Source organism: Pituophis catenifer, unplaced genomic scaffold (genome assembly GCF_029215685.1).
Source record: "Pituophis catenifer annectens isolate HBS135680 unplaced genomic scaffold, rPitCat1.0.hap2 SCAF_1, whole genome shotgun sequence".
Classification (NCBI taxonomy): domain Eukaryota; kingdom Metazoa; phylum Chordata; class Lepidosauria; order Squamata; family Colubridae; genus Pituophis; species Pituophis catenifer.
The window spans coordinates 124,027,905-124,055,849 of NW_027256881.1; the positions used below are offsets into that span (position 1 = coordinate 124,027,905).

The window sequence follows — 27,945 nt, forward strand, 5'->3', positions numbered from 1 at the left end:
TCCTGTTGGGGAGAGGAAAATAAGCACTCCATCTGCAGAAAAGATTCATAAGGTATCTGTGGTTGACATTAACACCGGTGCGGAAATGACTTCCTATGAGGCATATAAAAAGTCCCTGATAGACAAAAGTACATACCTTGAGCTATCTAGACAGGAATTTCAGTGGAAAGAGTCCACATGCTTTGATGCCAGTGGAAATTCTTACTTTGTTCTGACAGACCTGAAAACGGGGCTGCAGTTCAATATTGATGAGGCCTTAATTGCTGGCAAAATAGACAGAGTGTCAGTCAGTAAATACAAGGAAGGGCATCTTACAGCTAGTGAGCTTGGTGACATTTTGTTGACCAATTCCAAGCCACATATCGATCTCCATAGTCCCATTGCCGGGGTCTGGCTGCCTGAGACAAATGAAAGAATGGCTATTGCAAAAGCTTCTCGCAAAAACCTGGTGGACAGGAACACTGCACTGAGGTGTCTGGAGGCTCAAATCTGCACAGGAGGGGTAATTGATCCCTTGACTGGAAAGAGGTACCCAATGTCAGAAGCCTTGCAAAGGGAGTTAATTGATGAGGCATGTGCTAAACACCTTCAGCAATGTGAATTGGTCTTCACTGGCATTAAGCACCCTTTATCAAACAGTATTGTCTCAGTCACCGAAGCAATAAATAAAAACCTTCTAGACAAAGAAGTAGGCACTCGCTGCTTGGAATATCAGCATTTGACAGGTGGGTTGATAGATCCCAATTCTCATTCTAGATTGTCAATGGAGGATGCCATCAAGAATGGCCTAATTGATGCTGTTACTGCCACAAAAACTCAAGATGATAAATTCTACATAAAAAGCCTGATGTGCCCTAAGACAAAAAAGCAATTAACCTATCAGGAAGCTCTCCAGGGAGCTATTTTTGACTGCCATACAGGGCTACGCTTGCTAGAAGCCTCAGAGCTGATCACCTCAGGTATATCAAGGCTTTATTATTCTACCCAGTAATTAAACTAACCTAGCCGTTTATTTTTTGAGACAATTTTTTTGTAACAACAGATTATTCTTAAGAGTAAACAGGGAGCATACCCCACAATCACTAGCACTGATGACATTATCTTGTTGGGTAGTTTGAATGTTTGCAAGTTTACAGCCAAGTTCAAAGACTGCACCAAGGACTCCACAGTTCAACCCCGAGCTATAAATATTCTCTTCTGTTGGAACAAAGTTCTATTCTGTGGTAAGGGACCAAACTGTCACATCATAGAAATAATTCCCACTTATATAATTGTACAACATGGTGGAGGGAAAAAAATCACTCAATCCCTGAACCTTGCAACACAGTTTGGCTTTGCTTATATATGGTTGTTTGCATACTCTAAATCTCGTATTGCTCTATGCTTGTTACCTTAGAACACAATAAAATTTAGATATTTCTATGTTTTACTGGTTTCTGTGGAAGATTTAAATTCATGCTTAATTTTTCTCATAATGCAACTGTACTTCAGTTATGATTGGATTGTGCTTCAGTTGCTGTTGTTTTCTATAAATAAAAATAGTAGCTTATAAAAAGATGAATTATATTGATATGTTTCACTTCATTCTAATCTGGTTTTTGCCATTCCAGCTGAACTTTTTAAATTTATTTTTTTAAAAAATATATTCCATTGTAATCAAATCAGTGTAAGTTATTAAAAAATCATGAATTTTAGGATTTCCACCAAAGTTAAGTACAGTAGAGAGCTAAGTGTGTAGACTCTCTCATAATGACACTTAAATGTTTATTTTCATAACTACTTCTGCCCATTTTCAGGGAATAGTAAAACATGGAATTATAAACTTGCAGAGGTTCATAGACAAATTATAAGAAAAAAATATATATTAAAAAGGGTAAAAGATGCAAATTTCCATTAAGCTGAGTCTGTCAAAGTAAGGTAGTACAATCTTAAATACTTGATAATGAGTTATATTCACTGAGGCCTATATCGTAGTTTAAATATTTAAGATTGGTCAGTCAAAAAATTTAAGGACTGTTTTATACTCCTGTTATATCAATTAAAATGAATTTTTCTCTTTATTTTGGCACTTGAGTCTTTACATTGCTTCTAATTGGAGCCTTAAATTATCAGTGGAGATGGCTATACAACTGTCAAATGGGTTCCTTTCTGATGGATCAATTATCGCCTGCTGAATAAAAATTGTATGATATTTTGTCTATGGGAAGGGTTTTAGGTATTTTATATTAATGAAATGTGATAACTTCTTTAACTGCATGATATCAGGTGTGAGTTTATATCTAATGCAAAAGCTGCAGTTTAACTAATAAAAGTTTTCCTTCCCATTGTTAGGAGACTAACGGTTTCTGTCATACGCATTGAATCAGCTCTGTATAGAAGAATGTGTTCATATGTATCATAATGACTATCCTGATTTTTAAAAAAAAAAAAAAACCTTCAAATAAAGGTTGATTTTTTTTAAAAAAAATATTAATCCCCCCCCCTTAATCCATACATAATGATACAGCAGCAACTGGGATAAAAATAAAGTTTATTTAACTCTGGCATCTTCGACAATACATTTCTTAACAGAATAATTATGTTTGGTCTGTACCTATTGTTTAATGTTCAGCAGTTTTAAATATTTCTGTATTTGTAATGCCCATTGTTCATCAGAAATCAATGGAAGAAGAAAAGAAAGAACATGTTGAAAAAACTGGGGACTTACTGAAATGGGTTACAGAAATCACAAGGAGCCTCAACAAAGGCAGCGGAGAAAGGGCTGAAAAAGCAGATTTTCTTAAGAAGCAGGTATTAAAACATTGCTTCAGTGTATGTAATAAACAGCTGCATGGATCTGTAATGTTTTATTTTTGCATGTCTGTGGTTCTACTAAGGAGTCAACTATGGCTCGTGCACATTATTTCATTTCTTCATACCAGCAAGCTGAAGGGTCTCAGGCAAGATTCTTTGTATGCCCTATATCAGTCCCAATAACATTCTCCTTTGGTTTCAAATTTTCATAAAATTTATATTCAACTATACTAGTACTTAGATTTATACATCACTTTTCTCAAAGAATAAACTTGTAATGATTCCATAAAGTAGTGAACATTTAGAGAAAACATGTCGATGTATGATTTTGGAAATGGGCCATGAAGGCACCTGCTCAATTCAACTGGTATCTGGCAAGTGGCTGCGCGAAAGAAAGGAAGGAAGGAAGGAAAGAAGGAAAGAAAGAAAGAAAGAAAAAGAAAAAGAAAGAAAGAAAGAAAAAAAAAGAAACTACCTGGAATGAGGGGTACAGGGGTTATGACTGCTAAAATAATTTATGTCTCCAGAGTGTCAGGGCCAACCCTGTCAACCTAGTTGGATGATTTGTGGGGAGGGCGGGTTTTTTTTTAAAGACGTGAATTTTGGGGTGTCGTGGTTTTTTTTAACCATGGAGGGCCTGTTGGTTATGTGAATCACATGTTGCCACTCTTAGTAAAGAACAGTATATTCGAAAGTACAGTTTAGCAGTCCATGGTATTTTCATAGGGCCAACAAAATAACAGGAAGCACATATCTAACATTACTGGTTTCTGTTGCATAACCTCGGAAGAATCAACCTTCATATTAAGGAGAGTATGGTCTGCGAACCCAGCTTCTTCTGATTTATTCAGCAACATCTGGGTAAACAAATCATAGCAGAGAATGTTGTGTGAACTCTGCTAAAATCCATTCAAGTTAAATTTACACTAAATTAAAATATCCTTTTGTTAAAATTTAAAATTTTACCTAATACATAAATTGAACATATTAATTCTAAGTTTCCCTCAGAAAATAGTTCTCAACCAAGAATGGAGCATTATAGATATATTTTTGCTAGATATACTTACAGATTTTTGCATGAGTAGAAGATTTTTAACTAGTTTCTATCCATTCAGTGAATATTACTGTAACGGAGGCATATTTTATAGATTTGGATTCAAATTTCATCTTAAATCTTAGCAGTTATAGTCAGAAGAAAGTAAGCTCGATATTTTTCTTTTGAAAAATCCAAAACAATGTCATCATGGATATTGTAATTAAAGAGATGATTATTTGTTTGGCTACTACCCCTGCTGATTTCTCCCTTCAGGATTATATTGAACCAATATTATGATAGCAAAGAATATTCATTGTGCTCCGTATATCAGACTCTTCAGTGCAGACATCACAGAATTAGCCATCAGGAGAACATTTTTATATTCATCCTCATACCTTAGTTTCAAAATATAGTTCAGTGCTGGGAGCATTCAGAGAAACAAAAGAAAAAGGGAGTGGCTTAAAAAAAAAACATGGCCTGTGAGAATAGCCCCGGATTGTCACTATGAGCAATCCAAAGAGTCTATTTTAGTGCCTTAATTAGCTCACCTGGATCATTCAGGACAGTCATTTTTTAGAAACTAGAAAGCTGTAGCTACTTCCAGTGTTAACAAACAAGGATATTCCTTTGCTCTTCTGCCCCTTTTTTAAGAGGGACTGTCTCCCAGCTTTCTGAAGTAAGTGTTGTGATGTACCATGATAAGGATAGTAAGAATCTAATCTCCTGACAGAGTGTCATTTACAAAGAAATACTTTCAGTAGTAATACGGATTGTGGATGGCTATGGACTGTTTCCACCTTTATTTATATGACATTATTAGGTCTTTTCGTAGAACTGTTAGGTTATGTAAGAAAAATATTTGGAACTACAGCAAGTATTCTTTTAGCATATATTTTTATGACTGTTGTAGGCACCTAGTGGATAGTGTCCTTCCACAATGAATGAAATATTCCACTTAGTGCTCAGAGCAATTTCGCAATTACTATAATAATTTTAAATTAATTTGAACACTTGAAAAGCTTATGAACTGCGTAAGCTTTCAATTGCACTTAGACTGCACCTCATCTAATGTTTTGCTTCTGTCAGTCACATTAGGCAAAAGTGAATTAAAGATAAGAAGACTGGAGAATAGCAAATAAAAGCTTAGTCATTCAGATCTACAAGTTCTTCTATCTCATGTTAATGTTCTTCATTTTCAAGCTATGTCCAAGATAGGCTTATAGTAGCCATGAAGTAAAAATTCCAGTAGAAAAGATTATGTGTATCTCAGAATTGAACCCCAAAGGGAAAGTTGTAGTTTGTTCTTCAAAAAGAGTTTTTATTAATATGTCCGAGGTCCGAGGTGTTTGATAAATTACATCTTTGACTTGGCTCCAGTCCATTTTGGGAAAAGATTTGTCAAAGTTAATTCAATCTTTGTTTTTAACTAAGAAGAACTGATGATTGGTATAAATTACAACCCTTGACTTAGAATCAGTCATAAATGAAATATCAAAATCCTAATTTGTCATAGTAATTCCTGCATTCCACCTCCCCCAAACAGGTAAACAAAAATTCTGCCTGGTGATGCATTATATTCCTCCAGCTAATGTAAAAAATACAAAACTAGAAATAAGCTTTTGAGATGCATAATTATCTTCAACTATAGGTTGAATATTGAGTGTATTCACTTTAGTATCATAATAAAATTGTAAAAATAATAAAGGTGAAATACAAATAAATAATCAGCCTGTTCTCACTTGACAATATATGCTTACCTAAAAGCCACCTAAAGCAAAAACCAGAACAGTTTAGGGAAAAAAATTAGAGGCATAATTAGTACATGCTTATTTATTTAATATTTCTTTACATTCATAATTCACTGTTTTTGCTTCCTGTTAAATTAGCTGTGCGATTGCTCTCCTAATTAAGCATATGTTAGGGTATTTCAGTTCTAAGTTTTGATTTAAGTTCCTGGCTTCTGTTCCCAAGGAAAAAAGATACAAGAATGCCCATCTTAGCACATCTATGAGAGGCTTATTTTTGTATGTGTATATGTGTGTCTGTATATGTACACACAGTATGATCTGGCTTGTTCAAAAACAAGAAATTAATTCGGGGACAAAGCAGGCATGGCAATCTATTCTGTATTAATATCAAATGTGAATATACTTCAAATACACATTTTTTTTTGCTTAATCTTAAAATATTTTATATTGTTTAAAGTACATTTTAAGTCTGTTATAAGAGCCTTGTAGATATTTGAATGTACTATCTTATTTTCTAGATTTCTTCTGATGAATTATCAGCCAAGAAAGAACAGCTATCAGAGGCTTTGCAAGGAACACAGATATTTTTAGCAAAACATGGTGACAAGTACGTTACACTTATTTTGAAATGTAATGATGCTATTTCAACCTTTATAACAGCATCTAGCCTTTTGATATGTTGAATAGTATAGTTTCTGAAACTTAAGAAAAGGGGTTTGAATTAATTTTAAAAGGAACTTTGGTCTTTCCTATACCAAAGTGCTTTTGGAATGTTGTTGTGAACCATCCTAGTGTTCAGGTTGTTGGTAAGCCAAGATTTATCAGAATCATGGCTTCTTATTCTATGCTATTGCAATCTATTTTTGAAAATCACATATGTACCTTTAATTTGTATTATAGAATGACAAATGATGAGAAAAACGAAATGGAAAATCATATAAAGTCCTTGCAAGAGTGTTCCAAACTCTTATCCAATGAAGGTTTGATACAGTTGGAGGAAGAAAGAAATATAGAAGATGAAAACATGGATGCAAAGGTAGCCTAAAACCTATATTACTGATGATCATGTATGGTCTAAACCTTACTTATTGCATGGGTATTGAATTGTATATTAATACTATTTTTTTAAATCCTGCATTAAATTGTGTACATCGGACAAAAGGAAGACTAAATGAGAATTTTCAGTATTTTTTGTGTAATAAGAATTATTACTGAATGTATAAAAAGGAAAATATAGTCATACATATATGAATAAATCTTTAAATTTGTGTCTTGCATGAACTAAGAACAAAAAAAAAAATCATACATCACTTACCTTTCTTTTTAAAACCCATCTTTTACAAATTCTGTTTCAGAACCCTGACACCCTGCAAAAATTTGGTAGATTATACTTCTTGCTTTGTATATTTATTTCAAAAGTTCATTAAATTTCAGCTGGTTACATACTTTTGAAAGGGCGCTCTCACTAACTGTGAGATAAATACCTTTAAGGCCTATCATGATCTGTAAAAAGTATTACAAAATGTCAGTTAATATATGCAATATATATAAATATATTTAATATATGAAAAAACATATCTTTCACATGTGCATTAAATGTTTCTAATGGATGACTTTCAATGCAAACCAATTGCAATGCATTTAGGTGGTTACAGTGGTGTCGACATAAAAGTGCTGTATGCTGTAAACATGAGTAGCATGACTATTGGTATCACTATTTTCTGAATATCCTTAACTTCTCACCAACCACATAGATGGCATGACAGTTTGTCTTCCAGGAACGTGTCTTTTTCTCTCACTCTATGACCATTGGCTCTTGTATTCCACTAACCTTGTTGATGTGTGCAGAACATAGACTTTTGGTTTGCTGATGCATGCCATGTCTCAATCTTGTATCACACCATGTGCAGTTGAATCACTGACATAGATCATTTCTGCATTGACTTGCTAACATTCACAGTCTTGCTCCAAATCTGGTAAGTAAATTATTTTTATTGCCGTCTACAGATAAGTATTTAAATTCAGAGATTTCATGTTTTAATATTTATTGGATACTGAAAAAAAAAATGTATTTTTATGTTCTTAGGTAGACAAAGTCATAGCTGGCATCATTGATCCGACTACCGGAGAGATGTTTTCAATCTTCCAGGCAATTTATAAAGGCCTTATTGACTATGATACTGGAATCCAATTACTTCAGAGGCAGATTATTTTATCTGGTTTAATTTCACCTACCTTGGGAAGGAATTTTGATCTTGAACAAGCAAAGACCCTTAAACTTGTTGATGAACAAGTTGCATCGGAATTGCAAGGTTTGCAGAACGCTAAGAAGGTTATTTTGCAACTGAGTGCAACCACAATCCCAGTTGTGACTGCTTTGGAGCAAGGAATCATTTCAGAATCTTTGGCTGTTAAAATTCTTGAGATCCAGCTTTCTGGAGGATACCTAAAAATAGCTGGCACAGAAGAACCACTAACTTTGCACAAAACTTTCCAAAAGAACCTGATTTCTGGCACGCTATATGCTAAGATCCTAGAAAGCCAGGACAGATCTAGAGAACTTATTGATCCCAATACTGCAGAAAAGTTATCATTTGAGGAATTGCTTGAAAGAACTGTCGTACACAAAGAAACAAGCTTAAGGTTTTTACCAGTGGCTCTTCAAGAAAGAAGCAAAATAACACTAACGTGTGGAAGGAAAATAACTGTTATGAGGGCAGCTCATGAAGGACTCATAGAGAAGGAGACTATGTTCAGGCTGTTAGATGCTCAGCTACTTTCTGGGGGCATAATTGATCCCAATTCAGATCACAGGATGACTGTCGAAGAAGCAATGAGAGAAAGAGTTATAGATCAAGATACTGCCTGTGCTCTTTTGACTCGTCAAATTCAAACAGGTGGAATCCTATCACCGAACTCCCCGAAACGTTTGACTGTAGATGAAGCTGTGCAGTGCAACCTGATCTCTTCTACTTGTGCCTTGCTGGTGTTAGAGGCACAGCAAGGTTTTTTAGGACTCATTTGGCCACACAGTGGTGAAATATTCCCTGTATCTATATCTTTGCATCAAGGCATGATATCTAACGAACTGGCCTGCAAAATTTTAGATGGGAGGCAAAAAATAGCAGCACTATATATTCCAGAAACCTCTGAAGTAATCAGCTTAAATAATGCAGCCCAGCAAGGAATTATAGATAGTAACATTTTATCCATTTTGAGTAATATTACTCTTCCTGATGAATTGCCAAATGGGGATAATGTGCCATTCCCATTGAAAAGGTCTGCAAGATGTTTCTCGTTTTATGAATTCCATCCATCTACACAGAGTGAACAAAGAAAGGACATTGAACATCTGAACACCAGCAAACCCACAAGTCACCACTCACAACAGAATCAAAAGCTATTCATGTCTTACCTAATGATAAACAGTTATATGGATGCAAATACAGGCCAGAGACTTTTGTTGCATTGTGGTGACTTAAATGAGGCTGCCAGTTTGTTAATGGATGACAAGAACCCTGAATGCATTACAGTTGGAACTGAAGAACAATTTTGTGAATCTTCTGAAAATAGGGAGGGTCCATATCTTGAGCAACTGCCTAAAAATATAATACTTAACTCTGTTACTGGCAGTGCTTTAGGTCAAGAGACAAGTATCCAAAGTATGCTTAGCAACAATAACAGGGGGGAATTTCAAGAAGTTCACCAGAATTTAGTTAACCAATCATGTGCTAAAGCTGATGAGGCAAAAGAGTCCCTTGATAAGCATTTGCAAGGAAATCTTCTTTTAAGCAGAAATGAAGTTGGCATATGCATGATAGACAGGGAAAATGAGAGTGGCAATGAAAATCTTTTAGGTAGCGTAGATAATGTTTTGGATATAAATAATCCTTCAGCATTTATTAATGGAAGAAAACAACCAAACAACACTGAGGAATGTTCACCTCACTTTCTGCAGGATAATGAAGAAATTATATTAATAAAAGATGAAGAAAAAGTTAATTTCCAGAATAGTTTACTTACCACTGTGAAAACTAGAGATAAATCTTTAAAAGAGCCTACTCAGGAAGAATTAGGGGCTTGTAATGAAAAATGGATATTACAGTCAGATGCTAACATCATTGCTGCATCCGATAATAATAATTACAGAGTATCTCCTTTGGAACCTAGAGAGCCTACTCCTGATAACCTATTATTAGATAGTTGTATGAATAGCCATTGGACATCTGTGATGGAAAATAATTTTTCTAAGGATGATCAACCATTGAAAGACAACATCGCTTTGATAAATCAAGAACAGATTAAAACTGAAAGAAATGAATCTCTGGAGAGCAATATTAATATCAATGACAAACCTGTAAATGAGAGTAACATAGATAGTAAAACTTTGCATGATTATTGTACTAAATCTTATAGAGTTCCACCATCAGAATGTGATGTTACATCCATTGAGCCCTTTCAGATAGATCATATTATTATCACTCATACTGGCCTTCCAATGGAAGGCAATATTGGTACAACATTGGCAGGAATCAGTTCTGGATTTCTTGATGGCTCACCTGTCAATATAGATAGCCCTCTTAGATTACTTAATGAACCATCTGTGAGTGATAATTACTTACGTCTAGAAGGCAGCAATAGTAAACCTAGTGAAACACAGGATGAAAGAAAATGTATCATTCCACATTTGGAAAGTAGTAATGAATACAGAGATAGTCAAGGCCTTTGTGATATAGCTCAGCATAAAGATGGCAGCATACATAATTATCATAGTGATGCTATTGTTGATAATACGGCTGAAGTTGATACAGGTAGGTCCTCTACAGATAAGGGAACTATTATTCCAGAAGCCAGTGATGATGTGCAGTGTATTAAAATTGCTGTAGATAAACCAATAGAAGAAGCATCAAAATATCTTCTGCATGAGAAAGAGGAGAGTTTTCTATGCTCCAATGGTCAATTGGATAATGATGATACACCTGAAACTTTGAGTAAGAAACCATTCAGTGGAGGCACTGTTCAGGAAGAGAAGGGAGAAGGGACTGGAAATGTAGATAAGGAATGGAGGGAAAAAGAAAGAGATGAGGTTTTTACCTCCCTGAGAAAATTGGATGAAGCCGAAATAAAACAAGGTAGGCAAGAGCAGAGTAGTACTGAAGAAGAAAATTATTTTGATGATACCGAACAAGAAAGCATTTCTGTAGATAATTACTTAGGCAATAAGGATAAGGAAAGTGAAGATGACTTTGATAGTTACGATTATGTAGATTTTGATTATTATACTTCTGATGAGACCGATTATGAGAATGAGGAAGTGATGGAAATGCATTACGCACAGTGCCAGGGTATAAGCACTGGCAGCCAGTGTTTAGAAGACAAGAGAGAACAGTTTCGAAAAACAGCAGAAGGCAACTTTACTCATCATGACTGCAACTTGCAAGTAGAACTGAAAAATGGCTTACCGTGTTTTAAAAGAAACAATGTCGATGACTGTCAAAGTATAACAAATGATAAAAGTAAAGGTGAAAGCCAGAAAGATGCTGAAAAGGTTTTGGAACCTTTCTTAGAAAGAAAGTTTGAAGCATACTGCAGTCATACTGTGGCTTCAGGGAATGCCACTGGAACAAAAGATGTTCAGGCTGAGTCAGACATTGTTCTTCAAAACACTTTGCCCTCTGAGCACAACGAGGCAATCGGGCAAGATGTAAAAGCAGTGTCATTTCTGAGTTGTAAGAAAAGTCATGGAGTAAATGAAAGACAATTAGCACAAGATATCATGGGTGATGGGAAACAGAATAAAAATGGAGTTCTGTGGGAAGATAGTAGCTGGGAATCAGATGGAAGCTTGCCAAAGAATTGTTCATTGGGTGTTAAAAACACTTATGAAACTATTCCCTCATGTCAGGAGAACCCGAGTCTCGATCAGTTTTCAAATGAAGCTAAATCTCTTGTACAACCTAGTGGCTTGGCTACAGACGTAACTATTGACAGTGATGAAGTAGTTGGTCTTTCTACTTACTTAAAGCAGTGTGCACAAAATATCAAAACCAAGGATATCCTAGTGCTGCAACAGGGAGTTTCATCTGACGTCCTGGAAATTGAAAGAGGCAATAAGAATGGAATGGAAACTGAAAAAGCCCAAACAAAACAGCATTCTGAAGAACCGAGTTTCCAGATTCTGACATCAGATACACCAGAACCTATTCAAATGAATGACACCAAAGGAAGAGAAGGACATTCCAAATTATATCATGAAAATCTCCAATTGGAAAGCTTTGATATTATGGAAAATAAAACTTTTAAAGAAGTAATTAACAAAGTTGGAATGGGTTGTAAGGAACATTTGCAAACAGTGGGCTCCTTTTTTGATACTTTAGGCACTATGGGTAACAGCTGTCCTAGTACAAAACCAAATGAGCATGAAATACTTGTTAATCACAGTAGTGAAAAAAATGATGAGGTAGAGGACATTCAAGATAATAATTCTACTTTCTTACAAAAAGCCACCAAGAACAATGTGCAATTATCACCGAAAGAAACATGTTCACTTGATTTTCCTCTAATAGAGGATCAGAAAATACATTTGTCTAATGTCTCTGCTACATTGCATGAAACCTTACCAAATATACTTAAAAACAGAATAGACGATTTCTGCATTCACTATAATGAAGAAGATAAATCTTTAGGTTATACTGGCACAAAGGCTTTAATGCAAAATGTATTTAAAACAGTTAATCATATGCATCAAGAACAGTCTAATCAATCTGATATCAAAGATGAAAACAATGTTGCCAAAACAGCCGTTCTGATCAATCCATTTTGCATCAGTGCAAATGAACACAATCCTCCCCCAGATATTTGGCTTGATAATAGCAGTCCTGATCTCCTCCTTGATATCCTGAAGCAAGATCATTCTAATCCTAAAAATAATGGCAAACATGGAATCATCAGCGACAAAAACCAGACTGAAAGGAATCAGGTGAAAATAGTTTCTCAGCTTGACCAATTAGGTCCAAACCCAGATGGAGCTAAAGATGCTTCAGAATTAAAATCAGTTGCCTGCTCAAAGAACCCAGCTAAGGAGCTATACCATTCAGGAGAATACTTTTGTGATCATGCCTTGGAAATGAAGGAATCTTTTCCAGGATCTGTGGCAACAAGCACGGTGAGCAGCAATTTGTACGTTTTTCATGTTTTGTTTGAGTAGCTTGGCTGTACCATTTCATCAAACATGTCAAAACTGAAGGGTAACCATAAGCAGGGGGCTGGACTAGAAGACTTCCAAGGTTCCTTCCACCTCTGTTATTCTATTCTATTCTAAATTCCCTATAAAGAAATGTAAATGCTCTCTAGTTATTGGTATTGTAGGATCACTGGTAAACAATTAAGTTGATCCTCCAGGCTTATTTTAAACTATAGCTGTAAAGAGTTTGTTTTAATGGGAATAATAATAAATGCAGATGAATTGCTTTTATAAATAGTTTTGCTAAAATGACCTGTTGTTCAATAATGTTTCCAGTTATCCAGTGCTCTGCAGCCCTGTTCTTGCTACACAGAGAACCTGGGGAGGCACTTGATAATAGTCCAAGATATGAAATTTCTCTTAGATGATCTGCAGCCCATCAGTAATGACTTGGAAGCTCTAAAAATACAACTTGAGCAATTAGAGGTAAATTATTGGTTTTCATAGAAAGTAGGATTAGTATAGAAATGTTTGTTTATTTAAAAAATGTATATGGCTTACAAGATCCAAACTTATATGACTAGGATAGGATTTCAATCCAGGTCTTCCCTATTTGAATTATGTGTTTATGCACTATATCATTTTCATGTAAAGAAAGGTTAATGTGTAAACTTACAATTTTTAGTAGGAGTAGTGCAGCGGTGGAATGTAAAATTGGTTACTACCGGTTCTGTGGGCGTGGTTTGGTGGTGGTGGGTAATGTGACTAGGTGGGCGTGGCCAACTTTTTTTTTTTTTTTACACTTTTAAAACCATTTTTTCTATTTTTTCTTTGGCCGAAGGGGTTGTAAAAAAATGCTTTTAAAAGCCTCTGCCGATCAGGCAACTTAGCTGGGATCGTCAGGCTTTTAAAAGCATTTTTTTACTTTTAAAAGCAGTTTTTTGGCCAAAGAGGTTGTAGAAAAATGCTTTTAAAAATAAAAAGAAAGCCTCTGATTATTGCACGGTTCAGCTGGGCATGGTGGGGGGCAGATATTTTTGGTACCGGTACTCCGAACCACCCACCTCCATTGCTACCGGATCACGCGATCCGGTCCGAACCGGGAGCATTTCACCCCTGGAGTTGTGATAATATTACCCAGGAGTCAGTTTCCTTATTCCTTTTTTCTGATAGGCAATACAAATTTGTTTTAGCCCTGATATTAGTTAATTCTGACTAATAGAATGAAGAATAGAATTCATCTACTTTTATTCTCATGTCATGTTACTATATGGTACTTTATTTTTTATACATATAGGCATTTGAATCAGGACTTGCGGGGTTTGCTGTCACCTTGCGAAAAGATATGAAGTTGGCAGAAGACTTTCTGAAATTACATTCCACAGATGTTTCTGCACAGCAGGAACTGGAAGATCTAAAAGAAAGCTATAAATGCTTAGAGAAGGAATTCTCTGTGGTCTGTGAAATGTCTTCAAACCGAGCAAAGCAAATAGTCTTTGCCGTAGACTCTGAAATGGTAAGTTCATTTACTTACTTACTTACTTACTTACTTACTTACTTACTTACTTACTTACTTACTTATTTTTTAAAAATTCACACAATTCCAAAGCTCTGGTTGGAGACATTACCTTACAATAATCCCCAGTTTAAAATATAATAGAGTAAAATCACATGAAATATTTGATCACAAATTTATGGTTGTAAATTGATATTACCTCGCTTTTAAATTCAGGTACAGGTAGTCCTCAACTTACGACCACAATTGAGCCCAAAATTTCTGTTGCTAAGCAAGATAGTTGTTAAGTGAATTTTGTATGATTTTACGACCTTTCTTGCCACAGTTCTAAAGTGAATCACTGCAGTTGTTAAGTTAGTAACACAGTTGTTAAGTGAATCTGGCTTCCCCAGTGACTTTGCTTGTCAGAAGGTCATAAAAGGTCATCACCTGGCCCCAGAACACTACAATTGTCATAAATTGTCAGTTGTCAAGTGTCAGAATTTTGATCATATGACCATGAGGATGCTACAATGGCCATAATTGTGAAAAATGGTCATAGGCAGGAGTGAAATGCTCCTGGATTGGACAGGATCGCCTGGTCTGGTAGTGATTTTGGCTGTTGGTTCGGCGATCTGATAGCGACCCACCCGGGTGTCATTACTTCCTGGTTTTAACCAGGAAGTAATGTTTTTTTTACCATCTGCACATGCGCAGAAGGTTTTGCGCATGTGCAGAAGGTCTGTGCATGCATGTGACGTGCCTGCGGCATGTGCGCTTCCAAACCGGTAAGGAAGGTAAATAGATTTCACCCCTGGTCATAGGTCACTTTTTTTGGCGCTTTTGTAACTTTGAATGGTTACTAAATAAACTGTCGTAAGTCGAGGATTAACTGTACTTTATCCCTTTCATCTCTTTTTTATTTCTTCTGTTCCTCTCCCACCTGTATCCTCTCCATTCCTCTCAAATTGAAAAAATATTTATTTCAAAATTCCCTTATTGTATTGTATGGAAGAATGTTATGGATTAGAAGGGACGCCTCATAGTTTCTCCATTGATAACATAAAATGACTTTTGGAGATCTTCAAAATTCCTACACAGTATAAGAGTAATTTTATTTTGCTCTCATCTAAATGGAACGCTCTGGTATCTTTCTTAAGTCTGAAAAAGCTGTTAGCAAAATATATCTTTTAAACCCTTTATTTAGGCCAAGCTCGCTGTGTTGCATCAGGAACTTTTAGTCAGTCTTCAAGAGTTCACAGATTGGATCGTTGAAAAGAGTGACACGATGAATAATTTGAAGATGGTGAATGTTGGTGATGTGGAAGATGTGAAGAAAAAGCTTCTGTTAGCCAAAGCAAGTATTAGTTATTATTTATTAAATTTATTTCCTGCCCATCTCGCCACCAGGTGAGTCTAAACCAGGGGTGTCAAACTCAAGGCCCAGGGTCCAGATCCAGCCCATGTGGTACTTAGATCTGGCCCGGGGGACCACCCTGGAAAAAGCAAAGGACAAGCCTGCGGTGCCCCTGCCAGCAAAAACGGAGCTCAAAAGGGCCCTTCAGTTTTCGCTGGCAGAGGGTTGCAGGAAGCCGTCACAGCCAAAAACGGAGCCCAGGAGCCCATTTTCATTGGCAGAGCACTTGGGCCACCACAGGTGCCCCCGACACGAGTGATGTCGAGCTGACCACGTTCACCCTGGCCCCCTGAGGTCAAACACAACCCTGATGCGGCCCGCAATGAAATTGAGTTTGACACCCCTGGTCTAAACATTTACCGATTGATAGTTAATGATAATTACATATACTTCCAGACAGTAATATTTTGGGGAGAATGATGGGGGAATAGAATAATAAAAGCAACATTGGACCATTGTGATACAAGCCCCATTGTTTTTATACCTGTGTTGTGACATCACATACATATGAAAAGGATCAAATTTAAGGCACAAATGCAGCAAGCTTCCACTGCTCCCAGACATGGGACATTGCAAATGATTTTAACTTGGAATCACTCTCACTTACCAATAATCCAAATTACTAATGATGCTTGAATCAGTTACTCTGCATCATATGTTGTATAGGTGGCAAAGTAATGATTGCGCTAAATTATAATACTAGCCATAAAGCTCTGTAGTAGAAAGTAATCTATACAATTCATTGTAGGACCAAATGTGTATCTCTACAAATACTAAGGATATCATTTTATAAATTAGTAATTATATATTTTCCGTATGTTTCTATTTAGAATAAAGTAGCTACAGCTTTAGCATAGTTAAAACTTCATTAGTATGATTCTAAAATCTGTAGCTTGAATATTAAAATCAAAGATAAATATAATAGGTTTGAAGTATCAATTTTCACCAGAAAATTGGACTCCATAAGTGTCACAGATACTATGAGAAATATGGCTCTAATGTTATAACTTTAATGTTTTTATGGGAATAAATGCTTCTGATGAGAAATACTACAATTCTTTTTGTGGAGTTTAATATTGTAGATCAGTGTTTTTCAAACTTGGGAATTTTAAGTTGTTTGAATTTAAACTCCCAAAATTCCCTAGTCACATCTTAAAGTTTCCAAGTTTGAAAAACAGTGCCATGAAGTATGGTGAGTTAATGTATTTGAGCAATGTTCAGCATATACAATCAAATGCCAATATTCATTGTTAACTAAATCTTTTAAAGTTTTGAATAATTTCAATATCCAAAGTATTGATTAATAGATTCTGGATTATGAAAATCCAGTTTGATCAATCTAAATGTGATGAACATCTTACCAATTGTTTGTCTTATATAATTCAGATTCCAGAATTTTTGAACCAGTCTTCTCCAAGGAGGTACTTCCAGGTGAATTGGACCCATAACCTCATCATCATAAAACATAGCATGTTAAAAATGATAGGAGTTGTAATTCATTACATGTTGGCAGCAGTTGGTTTAGATAAATTGTTCTTGACAATGTCATGAACAAAATGAAATCTGAAACACGCTCAGATACATCTTTAATGATCCTGGTTTTCTAATTCCTGATATTGTTTAGAATATTATCTGGCTTTCTTTGCTTAATTTGCAGGGCCAAGAAAAAGAGCTTGGATGTAGAAAACTGCAACTGGAATCCACAGCATTTGATATTCAGTTCTTCATTTCTGAACATGCCCAAGATCTTTCCCCAAACCAAAACAAGCAACTCTTGAGGCTATTAAATTCTACACAACGACGCTTCCAGGAAATGCAAGAAAAAATAAGATCTCAAGTGGATCATTTTGAATCTCTCTTACAAACAGCTCAAGTTCTTATTGATCATCAGGTTTGCTTCTCTCTGTGGCCTTGTGCTTACTATTATTAGATAGATAAAGCAACAAGGTGCCAAAATTACAGTCCACCTAAACTTTGAAGCTGTTGAACACTGGATTTATCCTTCAGAAATCTAGAGAGGCATTATCAACAATTAGTTTAACGATCATTTAAATTTACCCTTCATAATAATAATTTTTACAACATAGGAGTGTTTTGGCTTCAAATGAAACTTAAACAAGCAACAATAATACAGAAAGAGTGGGATCTAAATTGTAATTAATTGTAATTAAGTGGGATCTAAATTGTAATTAAGGTTTGAGTATGTAGAAAAAAAAATTTGGAATTTGGTGATTAAATCCTACTTCTTCCTGTCAAGTTCAGCCAAAACCATCAATGCCTTTGTATGTGGGAAAACCATTGAACAACTTATTAACTTTCATGGTCTTTCATGGGTGAAGTGATACATTGTTGGGATCTTATTTTATATCCAAAGCTGCCAGAGGTGGGTTTCACATAATTTTACCACCGGTTTGCCATGCACCGAAAGTGTGTATGCGCACGGGCAGCCTTCCGCGCGTGTGCTTTGCTCGTGCGCGCAGCTTGCACACATGCGCGTGGCGTAGAAAATGTGGCTAAATAGGATGGCATAGCGCCTTGGTGGGTGGGCAGGCCCACCTGCAGGTCGCCACTATTGGTTCACCTGAACTAGTCTGAACTGGCTGAATACCACCACTGAAAGCTGCCCAACTGGAGATGCCTTAACTAGTACCGTGTTTCCCCGAAAATAAGACCCTGTCTTATATTTTTTTGAACCCCAAAATAAGCGCTTGGCCTTATTTTCAGGGAAGTCTTATTATTTTGGGACACATGGAGCAAGATGGGGCTCCTCTTGCCATCTTACCTGATTTCCAGCGCTGTGTTTAAATATTTTTGGGGAGGGCTTATTTTTGGGGGAGGCTTATTTTAGCACATGCGCTCAAAAGCCCAATTGGGCTTACTATCAGGGGATGTCTTATTTTTGGGGAAACAGGGTATATGAAAAACAGAGACTTCATCAGAAGACTTGTTCAAAACAGAGCTAATAAAAAAGGCAATAACTCCAACTAGATTCAAGAGATAGTGTTTAAGGGCCAGGAGTGGAAGTCTTCTTACTAAAAAGGCTAGGACTTTATTAAAATAACAGAGGTGAAAAAAATACATGGAATGGGAAAGTAGGATAAGTGAGCCAATGAATCTTATTGCACGTGTGCTTCTGTAGTGTTTAAAATACATACATAATCTCAATGCTGATAACATTTACATGTACCAACTACCTAACACATAGTTTTCAACTAACATTGGTTTTGACATCCCTGTTTTAGAATTAATGCTTGTGTGTTACAGATTTTGAACAAGACAGAAATTTGGATTTTCACACGCCTAATGCATGGCCAGACTTCTGCTGGGCGATTCCATCTCAAACTGGTCTCTTTACTTACAGCATTTGTGAGGTTTATCCATACCTTTTATATTCCATTTCTTTAAACTGTGTGCAACTGCTCTCATGTTTACAGCATACTTTCGGAAACAATTTCTAATGAAAGCTTTGCAATGTGATTGCTTGAAAATTAACTTACGGAACAACTTTTGTGTGCCTTTATGCAGCTTTGTTCTTATTCCAAAACAGGATTTGATGGATCAGCATCAGGAATTCCAAGAAAAATTACAGGATATATGTGATCTACTCACACAGACAGAAAATCAGATTATTGGTCACAAAGAGGCCCTTGTGATTGAAGATAGCAAGACTGAATTACAGCAATACCAAGTCAGGCAACAGGTAAATTATCAAGTATCAACAAAGACGCTAAACAGCCTGAATTTCACCAAGGACCAATTTGCAATGAGTGGAATCACTTCTCATGTTTAATCATGTCATGGCCAGGTTTTTTTTTAACTTATGGGCAAACCAAAACATTGTGAATGCAAACCATGGATTATTGCTAAACCTGTGACATACAGTAAGCCCCAAATTGATACATTTTTCAGCAAATTCTCATTGAAGCAAACAGCCTGTACTGAGGAAGTCAGGAATGTAAGAGTTAATACAGGTGCCTTTAATCTTTCAATTCTATTTTCCCCAATAAATCTCCCAGAAATGCTTCCAAAATACCAGAAAAAGGGAAGGGAATTGAATAGAGTTGCCCTGTGGTTAAATGGTTGGTCAATAAATTTAATAAATAAAAATTAACAAATATTTTCCTGATTTGTATTACTATTGTCATTCTTCTTCAAGGAATTGCAGAGAAATATGCAAGCAAATACACAGTCCTTGGCAGAAATTGTGAAAGATACAGAAATGTTCTTGAAAGAGAATGGGGAAAAGCTCCCATTGGAAGATAAGACTGCTCTTGAGAGGAAATTGAATGAAGCGAAAACCAAGTGTTTGCTGCTAAGCCAGAAAGCAGAGGAATCCAGAAAAGAGCTGGATAAAGCTGTGACAACGGCTATTAAACAAGAAACAGAAAAGGTTTTTTGGCAAATATTTACTTTACCTTTCAAAATGATTTATTTTCATAATTTACCCTTGTGTGTACTTGTTGATATGAGTGAGAGATTTCAGAAAAATCATTTGACAACTGAAAGAGTTGATCATCGTTATTCATTCATGTTTGCATATGTTTTCATTTATTCATCAAACATATCTAGATTTCCATATTCATTTATAAATATATTCATCAAACTACAGTTTAAAAAGAAATCTCAAACCGTTCCAGAAGGCTTAGAACTGGTGTAGTTCCACAATGCATCCTTAGAGCAGAGGCTTCTCTAAGCATAATAGCTTTCCAGTGATTTTTTTGATTTTTCTAAGAATGGAATACAGCAGTTAACCTTTTTGGTGCCGAGCAGCTAAAACGCGTGGATGCGCGAATGCACATGCGTGCCCAAACCCCCAAAATGTAATGTGAGCACCCCTGCACATACGAGCATGTCCCCCACGCATGCACGCGTATCCCTCGCGCATGTGCCCTGGTGGCCCCCATGCATGCCCCCTGGGCCCCGTTTTGGCTTCCAAGTTGGTGCAGGAGGCTTTCCAGGCCCAAAACAGGGCGTGGGGGCTCACGTTGTGCCCCCGAGCCCCATTTTGGGCCTGGAAAGCCTCCTGCACCAACCTGGAAGCCAAAACAGGGCACGGAGGGGCCTCGCATGGCACTCCTGTGCCCCGTTTTGGCTTCCAGGTTGGTGCAGGAGGCCTTCGAGGCCCAAAACAGGGCATGGCGGGCATACATGCAAACCCCTCAAATGCAATGTGAGCGCCCCTGCGCATGTGCCCCTGCGCATGCGCCCCGCCCCTGTGTGCATGCACAGCAGAGACCCAAAGACCAGCTGGCTGGTGGGAGGCGCACGTGTATGCACGGTAGAACTGGGCTGGGCAACAGCTGGCGTGTCCGCAGAGAAGGCTCTGCGTGCCACCTGTGGCACGCATGCCATAGGTTCGCTATCACGGGAATAGAGCAATTATCCCTCCATGTTTTTTTCCAAATAGACAAATGCTCCTAAAAACAAGTAATCCTCTCTTAATAACCACTTATTCAGTGGTTGGATTTATGATGGTGTTGAACACTTGATACTTAGGACTTAGGCAACGTCCCTACAGTCACGTGATTGTGAACCAGATGTTCGGCAATCTGCTTGCAATTACAACATTGCAATATCCCATAGTCACATGATCACCATTGTGAGACCTTCACTGCTAGCATCAGACAAACAAAGTCAATGGGGAAACTGGCAGGAGGTTGCAAATGGTGAACACATGGCATTGCACCGAATGAGGGCACAGAATTTGCTTAATGACAGCAACTGAAAGTACCAGAATGGCTGCCACTAAGCACCTTGGTTATGCAGCAGTGTTGGAAATTCCAGTCTCAATTACCATTGTTAAATGAGACTACTGCTATCTATTGCTGTTGGTATCCAAATAATCTCGCCATTGTAGTTGTGTCCAATATCTGGGAATATTTTAAGGAATGAAAGCAAGCATAAAATCAGGATTTTTTTAAATCAAGGAGTATCTTTGTTTTAACATTTGCTTATAAACTCACTGTTTTGATAGCCAGAAAGTTATTTCATTTTCAACCAAAATTTGAATTACTATAATATATTGGGGACATTTTGTATTTGTACTTGTGAATATTTTTGAGAAAGCTATTGATGGTTTGAACTTCAATTGTTCAGGTTGCAGCTAGACAACAACTTGAAGAGAGCAAAAATGAGATAGAAAATCTTCTGGATTGGCTGTCAAATGTAGATAAGGATGCTGATCATAGAGATACAAAATGCAAGCCAACAATCAAACAGAATGGTACTCATTTTCATGAAGGAGATGGAGAGGATATGATTGGAGGGGAAGATGAAGTAAATGGCAACTTGCTAGAAACCCAAGAACAGAATGAAACTCTTATAGATGGACAATGTGCACTGTCAGATGATAATCTCAATATGAAATACCAGAAGGCTAAGGTAATGTATACACCTATTAGTAATTGCAAATCTAGGGGAGAAAAGGAGGTATGGATGGAGCAAAATGAATACACATTCTGGACTCTGCTTAAAACTGAGACCAGAATATGTAAAATAAGATCTAGTGCAAGGGTGTCAAACTCACGGCCTGCGGGCCGGATGCATCACATGCTGGCCACGCCCATGCCCGGTTTAGCGAAGAGGGGAAGTCACAATATGTCACATGACGCAACCGTGACAACACGAGTTTGACACCCCTGGTCTAGTGGAATCAAACCAGGGATGAAATGTAAAATGAGTTACTACCGGTTCTGTGGGCATGGCTTGGGGGGGGGTGGTAATGTGACTGGGTGGGTGTGGACAACTTTTTTTTTTTTAACTTTTCAAAGCATTTTTTCTAATGCCTCTGGTGATCAGGCAACTCAGCTGGGATCGTCAGAGAGGCTTTTTAAAAAATGCTTTGAAAAGCCTCTCTGCCAATTAGGCAACTCAGCTGGGATCGTCAGAGAGGTTTTTTAAAAAATGCTTTGAAAAGCCTCTCTGCCGATCAGGCAACTCAGCTGGGATTGTCAGAGACTTTTCAAAGCATTTTTTTTACCACCTCTTCGGCCAAGAGGTTGCAGAAAAAAATGCTTTGAAAAGCCTCTGACGATCCCAGCTGAGCCGCACAATCATCAGAGGCTTGTTTTTTTACTTTTAAAAGCATTTTTTTTGTCGGAAGAGGTTGTAGAAAAAATGCTTTTAAAAGTAAAAAAAAAATTTTTTTAAATGTATATTTTGCCATGAACTCAACCAGAACCTTTTGAATAAATTTTATCATGTTGTTTGCATGTGGTCATTTTGGCAATAGGTGATTAAATGAGATTAGCACCTTGGTAGCATATAGTAAAGAATCAGTTATTGATTCTAAGTAATTTTCAATATCCTATGAATAGAGAATTATTAAAAAATGGTAAAAATGTAAAACAAAAACCTAATTCCAGGCACTCTGGGTTTCTCCCCAGGCGCAACATGAAAAAATTATTTCGCAGCAACAAGCCGTCATTGTAGCAACACAATCTGCCCAGGCTCTTCTTGAGAAGCAAGGACATCACCTTTTACCAGAGGAAAAAGAAAAAATCCAAAAGAACTTAAAGGAGCTGAAGATGCAATACGAGACTGCATTGGCCGAATCCGAACAGAAGCTGAAATTAACACGCTCGCTACAGGAAGAGCTCGAGAAGTTCGATGCGGATTACTCCGAGTTTGAAAGTTGGCTGCAGCTGGCAGAGCAAGAACTGGAGAACCTGGAGATTGGAGCCTCTGACTTTGGCGGCATCATCATCAAACTGCAAAGGCAGAAGAGTTTTTCCGAAGATGTCATTTCTCACAAAGGGGATTTGCGGTTTATCACCATTGCTGGACAGAGAGTATTGGAAGCTGCTAAGTCCTGCAACAAAATAGAAGGTGTCAGATATGAGAAAGAAGGCATGGATACTTCATCAACTTACATGGAGGTACAGAATAAGCTGGATAGAGCAACTGGTCGCTTCAAGACGCTCTACTCTAAGGTAAATTGAATTGCATGTGCATGGGATTTTTTTTTTTTTATGGCATTATATCTCACCTTTCTTCACTGTTTTCCAAGTCTGGCTCTCCCAGTGTTTTTTTTATCCCTACAAGTCCGATTGGGCTGAGGGAAAGTGATTAGCTGATATACAGCTAGTCCTCAACAAACCACAATTGGTACTGGAACTTATTGGAATTGCTGAGCCAGGTGGTCATGAAATGAGCTGTGCCTGATTTTATCATCTTTTTTTGTCACCGCTTTAAGCAATTCACTCTGTTCATTAAGTGGGTCACGTGGTCATTAAGCAAATCTGGGTTCTCCAATTGACTTTCCTTGTCAGAAGCTGACTGGGAAAGTCTCAAAAGGCAATCATGTGACCCCAGGAATCTACAACCATCATAAATACATGCCGGTTGTGACCATGAAAATGCAACAATGGTGGTCAGTGCTGCAAGGACCAATCATAAGCAACTTTTTTCAGGGCTGTTGCAATTTTGAATGATCGCTAATCAACTGGACCTAAGACAAGGACTAGCTGTATTGTGGTGAGCGCAATGACTGGGACCACTCCTGAATTTAGCCAGTGAAAACCCAGTGGCATTTCTGAAAATGAGGCTGAAAATTGGTGGGGAATATATACATAAATCAGCATGAATGATCAGCATGATTTTCCCCCCTGATGATTTATGTACTGTACCTATTCCACACCAGATATACTTTATACCTGTGCTTTGGGCCTTGATTGTTTTTCACGAGGTTTCTGGGTATAATTCAAGTTTTAACCTATGAACTTCTGTTTGGTTTGGCCTTTACCTGCATGAATCAATGTAGGCGAATCAACCGTTTTAGCTGTGTGTTAAGACAATGCATTCATTAAATACATACAGGTGAAACTCGAAAAATTAGAATATCGTGCAAAAGTTCATTTATTTCAGTAATGCAAGTTAAAAGTTGAAACAAATATATGAGATAGACTCATTACATGCAAAGCAAGATAGTTCAAGCCTTGATTTGTCATAATTTTGATGATTATGGCTTACAACTCATGAAAACCCCAAATTCACAATCTCAGAAAATTAGAATATTACATGAAATCAATAAAACAAGGATTGTACATAGAACAATATTGGACCTCTGAAAAGTATAAGAATGCATATGTACTCAGTACTTGGTTTGGGCCCCTTTTGCATCAATTACTGCCTCAATGCGGCGTGGTATGGATGCTATCAGCCTGTGGCACTGCTGAGGTGTTATGGAAGACCAGGATCCTTCAATAGCGGCCTTCAGCTCTTCTGCATTGTTCGGTCTCATGTCTCTCATCTTTCTCTTGGCAATGCCCCATAGATTCTCTATGGGGTTCAGGTCAGGCGAGTTTACTGGCCAATCAAGCACAGTAATCCCATGGTCATTGAACCAGGTTTTGGTACTTTTGGCAGTGTGGGCAGGTGCCAAGTCCTGCTGGAAAATGAAGTCAGCATCCCCATAAAGCTCGTCTGTGGAAGGAAGCATGAAGTGCTCCAAAATCTCCTGGTAGATGGCTGCGTTGACCATGGACTTAATGAAGCACAGTGGACCAACACCAGCAGATGACATGGCTCCCCAAATCAACACAGACTGTGGAAACTTCACACTGGACTTCAAGCATCTTGCAGTGTGTGCCTCTCCATTCTTCCTCCAGACTCTGGGTCCTTGGTTTCCAAATGAGATGCAAAAGTTGCTCTCATCAGAAAAGAGGACTTTGGACCACTGAGCAACAGACCAGTTCGTTTTTTTCTTTAGCCCAGGTAAGACGCTTCTGACGTTGTTTGTTGTTCAGGAGCAGCTTGACAAGAGGAATACGACATTTGAAGCCCATGTCCAGGATCCGTCTGTTTGTGGTGGCTCTTGATGCACTGACTCCAGCCTCAGTCCTCTCCTTGTGAAAGTCCCCAACACTTTTGAATGGCCTTTTCCTGACAATCCTCTCCAGGCTGCGGTCATCCCTGCTGCTTGTGCACCTTTTTCTTCCACACTTTTCCCTTCCACATAACTTTCTATTAATGTGCTTTGATACAGCACTTTGGGAACATCCAACTTCTTTTGCAATTACCTTTTGAGGCTTTCCCTCCTTATGGAGGGTATCAATGATGGTTTTCTGCACAACTGTCAGATCAGCAGTCTTTCCCATGATTGTGATTCCTACTGAACCAGACTGAGAGACCATTTAAAGGCTCAGGAACCCTTTGCAGGTGTTATGGCTTAATTAGCTGATTAGAGTGGGACACTTTGCGCCTAGAATATTGAACCTTTTCACAATATTCTAATTTTCTGAGATTGTGAATTTGGGGTTTTCATGAGCTGTAAGCCATAATCATCAAAATTATGACAAATCAAGGCTTGAACTATTTCACTTTGCATGTAATGAGTCTATCTCATATATTAGTTTCACCTTTTAAGTTGCATTACTGAAATAAATGAACTTTTGCACGATATTCTAATTTTTTGAGTTTCACCTGTACTTCTAAACCTTAAAATTCTTCCAGTGAATAGAAAGTTCAGTGTTAATTATTTTGCTACAATCTGTAAATTTCATAGTTTTTTTAAAAAAACATTTATGTAGTTTGGTATTTATCCACTAGGTGGTGCTAAGTGTATTAATAAAAAAAAAATGCTCAGTAGTCAGAAGAGGGAAAAAAATGAAAGAATGATGAGAAAACTTCTAAAATTTAGATTCTTACAATGCATACAAAGGGAAGTATCACATTTCCTTTAAACTATTGTCTTTATCTTCATTAAAAGAAAATGCTATATGCCAGTATTTTCAAACCCAATTTCTGATAAAGCTGATAAAGCAGTGAATAAGAGGAAAGTTCTACTGTACTATAAAAAATTGTAATAGTATAAAATCAGTAACATTTTGTGGAAATATAGATAGGAAATTTATTGAGGCACTAATTATATTGTCTGAATGCAGTCAGTGGGACTACGATAAAATTAAACACATAAATAATTTGTCATCAGATTTTTGCATTTCCTGGGGAAACAGCCACAAGTATTTTCTTGACATGATTTCCTAGTTTGTTTCCATCTATCTTACCACTATGTGTTTATATCCATGTGTTGATTTATTACAACAGAAACATGAAAAGACCATATATCAAAATTAAGTACAATAAAGTTTTATCCACTGAGGGAACAGTTTCTGACAAAATCAGAGTGGAAAAAATGCCTATGACAAATTGCAAGGGGCTAAACATACAAGAAGAAATTCCTACTATTAACTACAAATATAATTTAAAAATAATTTCTATTTTTAAATGCTGTTTTTTATTCTATGTCCTTCTAGTGTAGTATTTTTGGAAATAATCTCAAAGATCTGGTAGATAAATACCAGAATTACAAAGATGCTGCATCTGGGCTTCTGTCCGGACTCCAAGACTGTGAAGAAGCTGTGAAGAAGCAACTATCTGAAGCGATTGCTGGGGATCCAAAAAATCTTCAAAGGCAGCTAGAAGAAACCAAGGTAAATCTTGTGCCTCCAAGGCATTAAGGCAAGAGCAGATTACAAAGTAAAGAATGGAAAACACTCCATATTTTAATCCAATTTACCCAGTTTAAATTTTCCTGAAATTACATGATAACCTGAATGAGCAGTGTAGTGGCCTAAAGATGGAGCTCTTGCCTCACAGACAGGAGGCTGTGAGTTCTTCCTAGACAGTGGCAAATATTTCTCTCTCTGGGCCCAATGAGTAATTGTCTGCTGCGAACTCCACATAGGAGTCAGGAAGGGCATCCGGCCGGTAAACTCTCCAGCTCTGTTCAGTCGCCCGACTCCACCCTGATGCAAGGGATTACAAGATTGTTAAAAGAAAATAAAATGATAGCCTGAATAAAAATACCTTTCAATACTTCCACTTTTTAAAAGTGTACATATTACAGAAAACGTGTAAGAAAGTGATATTAAGGGAAAGCATACACAAAATACTTGCTTGAGTCTGTCATTTAAGACAAAGCTTCTTTTTGCAGCTGATACAACTACTTAGTAATCCCGCGAGACAGTGACCCAAGACAGTGACCTTGGCTGCATGAATAGGATAATCCTTTTACCAAGATTAAGTGTTCAAAATACCCTTCACTCTCCAAGGTCCTTGGTTTGTTTCTAGTATTCTCTAAGGCTTTCCTTAAAAAGCAAAGCAACACCTGCCTCAGCCCTCATGGGAAAAGTGATTATTGTTGCAATAATGAAAAATAAATACATCTTAATGCAACAAAGTCAATACATTACTGAAACTGAAAATTGCAAAATAATAAATCAAGGCACAGCTATGGGATAATCCAAAGAAATAAAACAAGAATTTTATCTT

General features: G+C 37.2%; 1 protein-coding gene across 1 annotated transcript in view; it reads left to right on the top strand.

Moving 5' to 3' along the window:
* The window catches only part of DST (dystonin), a 215,528-nt gene that overhangs the window by 58,232 nt on the left and 129,351 nt on the right, over positions 1–27,945 (top strand). Inside the window, exons 30-37 of the mRNA XM_070932929.1 lie at positions 2,656–2,790; positions 6,096–6,184; positions 6,478–6,613; positions 19,220–19,372; positions 19,829–20,062; positions 21,769–22,053; positions 23,058–23,603; positions 26,928–27,104. Coding sequence (XP_070789030.1) covers positions 2,656–2,790; positions 6,096–6,184; positions 6,478–6,613; positions 19,220–19,372; positions 19,829–20,062; positions 21,769–22,053; positions 23,058–23,603; positions 26,928–27,104 — 1,755 coding nt within the window. The remainder of the gene's footprint in view (positions 1–2,655; positions 2,791–6,095; positions 6,185–6,477; positions 6,614–19,219; positions 19,373–19,828; positions 20,063–21,768; positions 22,054–23,057; positions 23,604–26,927; positions 27,105–27,945) is intronic.